The following is an 8,833-nucleotide window of genomic DNA, read 5'->3' as shown; positions in this document are numbered from 1 at the left end:
CTCCTTCTCCCCCATTCCCCCGTTTGTTCTCTCTCCCTATCAAAAAAAAAAAAAAAAAGAAATCTTTGTCTAATTCAGGGTCACAGAGATTTTTCTCTTCTTGAACAGGAATCAGCAAACTATAGCCTGCAGACCACATCTGGCCCACAACTTGTTATTGTAAATGTTTTATTGGCAGATAGCCATCCATACCCACTCATTTATATATGTGGCTGCTTTCTGTTTACAGTGACACTTTGGCAGCTACAGAGATTGTATGGCCCAGAAAATATAAAATATTTACTTTATGGCTCCTTTGAAAAGATTGTTGCTGACCCCTGTTCCAGAAGTTTTCTTAGTTTAGCTCTTAATAGTTATGTTTATTACCCAGTTTGAGTTAATTTTTGTATATAGTATGAGGTAAAGGTTTATATGCAGTGGTTCCAGTACTGTTTGTTGAAAACACTATCCTGTTAAGTAATGAGTCATTTTCCGTTTTGCTGCTTTTAAGATTTTCTCCTTGTCTTTGGTTTTCCTCAGTTTCATTACAGTGTATCTAGATGGGGGTCTCTTTGTGCTTACATATTTTGGGTTGTTGAGTCTCTTGGAACTGTCGATCAATGTTTTTCATGAAATTTGGAAAGTTTTCAGCCATTATTTCTTTTAAGTCTTTTACTGTACCTTTTTTGGGACTCTCATTGTATGCATCTAGTGTGTTTGATGTTGTCTACAAGTCTCCAATGCTCTGGTCATTTCCCTTCAATCTTTTTTTTTTTTTCTCTACAGGTTCAATTATTTGTTTTATCTTTAATTTCACTGATTTTTTATGTAATATTGAATCTGCTTTTCAGACCATCTAGTAAATTTTAATTTCATTTGTTGTACTTTTCAACTCTAAAATTTCCATTTGATTCTTTTATTTTTTATTTAAAAATTTTTAATGTTTATTTATTTTTAAGAGAGTGAGAGAGACAGAGCACGAGCAGGGGAGGGGCAGGGAGAGAGAGAGAGAGACACAGAATCTAAAGCAGGCTCTGGGCTCTGAGTTGTCAGCACAAAGCCAGATGCGGGGCTTGAACCCACAAACCAGGAGATCATGACCTGAGCCGAAGTTGGATGCTTAACTGCTTAACCTACTGAGCCACCCAGGTGCCCCCCCTCCTTTTTAATGTTTATTCTTGAGAGAGAGAGAGAGGAGAGAGCGTGCGTGTCAGAGAGCGCATAAGTAGGGGAGGGGCAGAGAGAGAGAGAGGGAGACATAAAGTCGGAAGCAGGCTCCAAGCTGTCAGCACAGAGCCCAACGTAGGGCTTGAACCCATGAACCACAATCATGACTGGAGCTGAAGTCACACACTTAACTGACTGAGCCACTCAGGCTCCCCTCTATTTAATTCTTTTAAATAGCTTGCATTTCTTTGTTGTATTCATTAATTATTTAGTCATTGCCATATTTTAACTTTTTAAAGCATGGTTTCCTTGATGTTTTGAACGTATTTATAGGAATTGTTTTGAAGTCTTTGCTAAATCTGGTCTCACGTGGGTACAGCTTCTATCTATTGGTTACTTTTTTCCCCCCTGATAATGTGTCACATTGTCCTGTTTCTGTGGCTCATAATTTTTTCTTACAACTGGACTTTTTATCTTATAGCAACTTGATTCCAGTTTTAATTTAATTTTTTTAATGTTGATTTATGTTTGAGAGAGATAACGAGAGTGAGCACAAGCAGGGAAAGGGCAGAGAGAGGGAGACACAGAATCTGAAGCAGGCTCCAGGTTCTGAGCTTTCATCACAGAGCCCAACATAGGGCTCTAACTCATGAACTGTGAGATCATGACCTGAGCTGAAATTGGACGCTTAACTGACTGAGCCACCCAGTCACCCCTTGATTCTGGTTTTATTAAAATTTTCTGCAGGTGGTAGTAGTGGTGGTAGTTGTTTCATTCATTCATTCATTCATTCACTTTTCATTTGTTTGTTTGTTTGTTTGTTTAAGTAACTTGATTGGCTTTATCTACAGAATTTCTCTCTCCCAAAATGTGTGGCTACGGATTTATCTCCTCAACTTTTTAAAAATTCTTATGAACTTTGGCTTTCTAGAGTTCATCTCTGTGTCTGCATTGCTTAGTGCTTAGTAAATGATTGGTTGGAAGTTGTAATTGAACACCTTGAGCCAGTAAGGCTTTTGTCCTCTGCTGGCGGATTGTTTATATTTTGGGGAGTATGTTCAAAATTTGGGCCATTTTCTAGCTTGCCTCCTTTACTTTCTATTGGGTCTTCTCTGGTCTCCCTGTGTATACATGCAGATTTCCAGGCAGCCTAGGATGTGGGAGATGTTGGTTTTTCTCAGGTCTCTAATTTGCCTTGGATATGCTCTTAACCTCCTAATTAGCTGGCATTCTGAGGGGAGCTAGGGACCTTAGGGGTCTCCCCTGTACATTTGTGCTTGCTGCCTTCTAGTCACATGGGGTTTTGTGGAGGGCATCAATCCTTTCCTCAGAATAAATGAATTTATCTGGTCCCTGCGTGGCTCTCTCCTTTCCAGAGTCTCCATGTTAAATTTCTAGGTTTGTGTGTTGCCTCAAGTGGTTCCATAACCTCAGGCTACAAGAGCTGTGGGCTTTTCTGTTTCCTGCTGGGTGTGAGTATTCTGCTCTGTACTCCAAGTCAAAGTGAGCCCCCTTTAGCAGTGAAACTGCTGATTTTCATAGGCAGCTTCTGCCATGTTGGTGGATTGGGGCAGGGGGATGGAGGCAGCTCCTGGTAAGATGCCAGACTTCCACTGTTCGTCCCAAGATGTTCACTTATTTTACGCTGATAAACTCTTCTCGTTGTGTTTTCTGCCTTGTTGAATTTCTAGAGCCACAAAATGGTTATTTTTGACAGTTTTATCATTGTTTTCTGAGGGCAAGATTTTGTACTCCTTCACTGGGAAAAACCAACTTGACAACTTGTATTCTAGAGCCTAGGAATATTATATTTCAAAGCCAAATACTCATTTTTCTAATTCATGCTTTGTGAGAAGATAGAACAAGTAATTTTTTAAAGAGAAATGACGAAGAAGTAGATACATGGATCTTGATTCAAAGCTTAGATTTCTGAGTAGTTTGAGCCTTTTACCTTCGTATCGACTTGCAAGATGAGACCGAGGTTAATTGAATGGTTTGGTGGCTGTATGGAATAGTAGATATGTATTATTTCTTCAGAGTGAGCCAACTACTGTTGATAAACTACTTTTCCTATAGCGTTGCTCACTTCATAATAGTTTAAGAAAATAGATATTGTAATTATGATCATTTGGCAGATAAGGTAAAATACATTTTTAGGTTAGTGATTTACCCACCCTCTCAACTTTTATTATATGATGGAGATGGTACTTGTACCTATTTCTTCTGACTTCTTGTTTTTTAATACTCTTATATAACTGCATCCCTACCATGCCATAATTACTTACACTCTTTGATGATCTTAGTTTTTTTTTAATTTATGTAGGTAGTACTTGAAGTTAGAACAATTCATAACAGTCTTCTTGAATTTTTACTAGAGCTCAAATTCTTTTCTTTCAAATGATAATCACTCTTAGCTTACTGAAGAGCCCCTGTTCCTTCCTGGAGTTGTAAAGCAAACTGGTGAAAGAATCAGAGAAAGAGATATTCCATGGCAGCTTCCTCTGCCAGCTTCCTCTTTTTTTCTTACTCCATAGATGCAGATTCTGCCCAAGAAGCCCCTGCATTGCAGAGGGACTGGAGATCTGTATGATCTGTTTATTTCGCAATTGACAAGGGTAAGGGGGCCTTTATGGGGGAGGTGCTTGGGTGCCCTGAATTTAGCTTTATGAAGCTGGGCTAACACTTATTTTGGGAATAAACTAAAATTTCGTATTTTTAAAAACCCTTTTATGAATTGTTTGTCCTACATCAGTTAAGTGTCAGATTATCATATTAAAAAGCATTTATTATAATGGTGATTTTTTTTTTTTTAAAGTCCTGTTCAGAACAAGTCAGACAAACATGATTCACGCTTCTAAAATTCCAATCTGGGATCATTTAGAATATAAATAATATTGAATATATGTAAGTAAAATTTCACAACAATGAAAATTTTAAAAGGTTTGGGGTAAACGTCTGTTTCTATAGCCCATCATAGTTATTCATTATTAATCTGCTCTGTTCCTTTTCCATAAATCTGTCAATCTGTAGAGTGAAAAAGGGACTTGTGGATATGTCATAAACATTGTGGGTGGTTGTGGTGTCTTTTTCTTGCTGCTAGAAATTAATATCTACTTCCTTGAATTCTGTGTCCACCCTAGAGACCAGTGAATTTTGAGTTGTATCGTCAGACTGTCCTGTATCTGTTTATTAGTTAGTATAGGTATAAGGTGCAGTTGGTGTATCTTATGGGAGCCAAGGGTTAAGTTCTGTAGGTCTCACTTGGCAAGGTCATAGAAGTGCCAGAAGTCGTGGTATTTGTAACAGGATAGGATTAAAATATTGAGGAAGAGTTTAATGCTCTTTTAAAATTGTGGAAGGATTGGGCAGATGATTGTAGCTTTGCTTGGTAGTTGAGAAGACTTGGTGATGGTCTGATGGGCTTATTTTTATTTTTGAGGACATTATTATACCTAGTAGTAAAATAGCTTTGTTTACCTAAAGAGTATTGTATATTTCTGTAATTTAAATAGATATTTTTAGTATTGTGTCTCTCTCTTACTTGTAAATGGTCTTCTTTAAACATTTTGTTTGCAGATTAAAAAATTCAATAATATGTATATTATCCTTACCACAATTAATAATGTTCCACTTTTAGTGCCAACACACTGGAAAACTATTTTTATTCTTATACTTCTTAAATGACTTTTTTTTTTTTCTTCTTCTGTTTTCTTTAAGCCATAAGGATGAGTTTACCATTATTCCTGTACTGGTTGGAGCTCTGAGTGAGTCAAAAGAACAGGAATTCGGAAAACTCTTCAGTAAATATCTAGCGGATCCTAGTAATCTCTTTGTGGTTTCTTCTGATTTCTGCCATTGGGGTAAGTTCTAGATGTTAACATATCATGGTAGATATTATATACTTGTGCTTAATGGTATCTTTTCACTGTAAGCTCTGATTTTCTGTTCCTTATCACTTTCCTTGGAGAGTTTTACTTTTAGCCACAATACTTCAAAGTGAATAAAAAAGTCTTTTGGTCATTTAAAAAGGATCAGATTATGATAGTGGGTCATGGATACATTTCCAAAGGCGACTGGTATAATTGGATTCACACTGTGAGGGCATCCTTGCTTAGCTACTTACGATAGTGGGAGTAAAGGTCTTTTAACCCTATTTCCAGGTAGAGTTGTGTGGTAGATTCTCTGAAGTTAGTTTTTTGGTAGATAAAACAAATGTTCTTCTTTAGAAGGTAGGAGAGCGCTTTATGCTATGCCAGTCCTTTACCACATTTCTTTTTTTGTAATTAGTGTATTTTTTCTGTTTTTCTTTTGGTGCTTAAATTTCTGCTATTAGCTTAGAGCTACTCTACAAAGATTGTAACAGGTTGGCTATTAGCACTGTGGTCTTCATTGGTAATGGTTTATAAGGGTAAGGATTCTGAAGTGATTTTTGTTATTATTGTGAATAGAGTAAGGAAACTTAACAGTGAATAGATCATAAAGAAAGTGAGACATTTGTGGATGCTTCTTTTAGTAAATTTTGATTTTTGATATCTTTGGATACAATTTGCTCTCCTTTATCCATTGCTGTTCTGGATTATTTCTGAATCCTGTTCCTTTTAGGACATCTCTCATTGGCTTAAGAATGCCAATATCTATTCATCCTTCAGTTATTTCTTTGATTATAGAGAAAACAGAAGGCACAAGACTATAAATTTTAAGATATAGTACTAGAATGGCCAGAAAAACATCCTCAATGAGATACAGGGAGGCCTGGCTTTTATATGTCTTAAGCATTGATTCCTAGAGTTGACAATATTTATCTGGCCTGGTTAGGCTGATATTTTCTCTTACCTTGCTCTGTGAGTGGTTTTGAGATTTCATTTTAAGAGAACCATCCTCCGTAATGGTATAGATAAGTATTGGGGTTTAAGTCACTGATTTTTCATCTGGGGCTGATTGTCCTCTGAGGGGGCATTTGGAAATGTCTGGAGACATTTTTGGTCATCACAATGGGGTGGAGGTGGGAAGCGGGGATGCTTTAGGCATCTGCTGAGTAGAGTCCAGAGAAGCTGCTTCATAAACATCCTACAGTACACAGGACAGCCTTCCACATCAAAGAATTATCCTGCCCAAAATGTCAGTAGAGCTGAGGTGGTGAAGCCCAGGTTTAAGGTATGCAGGTAGCTGTACTACCTTGCCAAACTCCCTGAGAGGTTCTCAGGGGTGTTTAGTAATCAGTTCTATTGGCTAGTTTGCTACCTTTGGCAGAAGTTTTTTTTTATGGATTATAAGTATATTACTTAGATCTGAGGGCTAGGTATTTGCTTAAAAAGAGTTCTTTTCTTAGAAATTCTGAAGTTTAGTCATAGTTGATCTTAAAAACTAAGGTATATCATTATTGAAAAAAGGGCTCTTTTTCTTAGTATTCTGAATTTACATTGGTAGTAAAGCATGTCCGTATGTTTTAGAAATTAAAAATTCTTAAAAAATTTTTTTTTATTATTTATATTTTGAGAGACAGAGCTTGAGGAGGGAAGGGGCAGAGAGACAGAGAGAGACAAAGAGAGTCACAGACTCCAAAGCAGGCTCCAGGTTCTGAGCTGTCAGCACAGAACCTGATGTGGGGCTCGAACCCATGAACTGTGAGATCATGACCTGAACTGAAGTCGGACGCTTAACCTACTGAGCCACCCAGGTGCCCCAGAAATTAAAAATTCTTAAAGCATGTGACCCGTCCCTCTTCACTTTTAAGACCTCTATGAATCACTTTACTTTTAAGATTTAAGTAGTTAGTTCCCCTGATACTGTTCTTCAGAATTGAAGTTCTCCCTCTAGGTTGGTACCATGTGCACTCACAGCATAAATCCACACAAAAATCAGTATAATGCTATAATAGTGCTCTTCTCTGTAAAATCATCCTTTTCACCTCAATAATGAATTCTAAAGCAAACAAGCCCTAGTTCACTACTATATTTAAGTACGATATTGAGAGAGAGAGAGATGAATTTTGTTTTATACCCTACCTAGGTTTTTAGAAAATTATTTAGGCCGTTTGATCTGTGTTCTAGAAAATTTTGGTATTTAAATTATAAGATAAAATTTCCTGGTGATAATTACAAAAAAGAACCCCAAGTTTCCAAAGATTGGTAGATGTTATGAGAATTATCCAGAAACTAAAACATATTTATGTTTACATTTGGTAGTTAACTAATAGAACTTTTCCAAGTGTGTTTTTTTAGTATGACTATCACTAATAATACCCATTAAGTGCTTACTTTGTACTTATGAAAAAAGCACTGTACTAATTCTTATTGGGAAAGCTGATGAAGGTCTGGTGATAAGTAGAAGGTATTGCATGGATACTACTTCAAAATTGGGGTTTCCCTCTATAATTGTAATAGTAACTGTCATTTTTATAAAGTAAGATTTATTTTCTATTTTATGTGCCTAATTGAAGTAATATGAATCATGGGCTAGTTATGGGTTAAAATGTCTCAGAAATTTTCATGTTTCTCAAATTCATGCTCTGGTGGCGTTGGTCATCTTTTCTATATTAATGGATGCTATACTCCCACTTCAAAAAACTAGCTTTTTCTTGTGAAGATATTTCTTAATGGTTTCTTCTTCTTTTTTTCTTTTTTTGTAAAGATACTATATAGATTGCTTTTACTATATCATATTAATGGTAACACTGAATTGTAAATCATTTCATAGGAAGGATTCACTTCCTCAAATACTCAGATTTTCAAAGTATCATTGACTTAAGCTGTCAACACACTGTATATTTCTAAATAGCTGATTTTTGAAAAAAAATTGATTATGGTACAGTTGACAAATTACTCAGATATATACAGTGGAATTTTGTTTTTGTTGAATGGTGGATTAGAGTCCTGGCAGAGACAACAAATTTCATTTCTAGTCATTGTTTATATTATGTCCAGCTTCTGTTAAAAACAAAGCAGGGAATTTGGTGACAGAGACAGTGGGAAACCTGTATGTAATTGGCAGGGTTTTGCCTGGTTGGTTTTATTTGTTAGCCAGTGTCCATTACAAGAATGACTTTTTTTTTTTTTTTCCAATTGTTTTAAAGATGTTCCATCTCTCAGATCCCATTTAAATTTTATGTGGACTTGAAAATGGCATTAGAGAGAGAAAAAGCAGAAAGACTAAAATATTCTCAAGGTTTTTTTTTGAGTGGGAAAAACTAAGGGAGAGTGGGAACCTGGATTACATTATGCCCCTTCTTTCTGTCCCTTCATTTGAATCCGCACCCTGTCTCCACCACCCCCCCCCAAACCCTCAGCATTTCAATTCTCGCCTTTTATTTTATCGTAAGTCTAATCCACATGGAAATTCATTAGTCAGCCCAATAGAGTGATGTTTCCTAGTAACTCTTTTCATAATCCTACCTCATTTCACCCTTCTTGCTGCTACCAGGGATTGTGGCATAAGTGAAGGACATTTGCTGCTAGTAATTGATTTTTACTCTGGTTAGGTAATGTGAACCCTATACTTTTTCTGATCAAGTTTCTTGTCCTATAAGATGGCTCCATATAAGAGAATTTTGACTGGCCCTATTTTAGTTTTTCTAATTGGTAGAATTTTCATTCTGTTTTCCTAACTTTCAGTTTTGCTCTTCTCTTCTCTCTCTCTCTCTCCACACACACACACACACACACACACACACACACACACACACACACAC

The 8,833-nt window shown here is 36.5% G+C and overlaps 1 protein-coding gene across 3 annotated transcripts in view; it reads left to right on the top strand.

Annotated features, from left to right (window-relative positions):
* The window catches only part of MEMO1 (mediator of cell motility 1), a 140,215-nt gene that overhangs the window by 114,676 nt on the left and 16,706 nt on the right, over positions 1-8,833 (top strand). For 2 of the 3 annotated variants that reach the window (XM_040496446.1, XM_040496444.1), the window contains one exon: positions 4,864-5,006. The exons of the other annotated variant lie outside the window; for it this stretch is intronic. In XM_040496446.1, coding sequence (XP_040352380.1) covers positions 4,864-5,006 — 143 coding nt within the window. The remainder of the gene's footprint in view (positions 1-4,863; positions 5,007-8,833) is intronic. 3 annotated transcript variants of the gene reach the window in all.

The sequence above is a fragment of the Herpailurus yagouaroundi genome, unplaced genomic scaffold (genome assembly GCF_014898765.1).
Source record: "Herpailurus yagouaroundi ecotype Mexico unplaced genomic scaffold, PumYag 188, whole genome shotgun sequence".
NCBI classification, from domain to species: domain Eukaryota; kingdom Metazoa; phylum Chordata; class Mammalia; order Carnivora; family Felidae; genus Herpailurus; species Herpailurus yagouaroundi.
The sequence above is the reverse complement of the archived record's forward strand: the minus strand, read 5'-3'. Positions and strand labels throughout refer to the sequence as shown.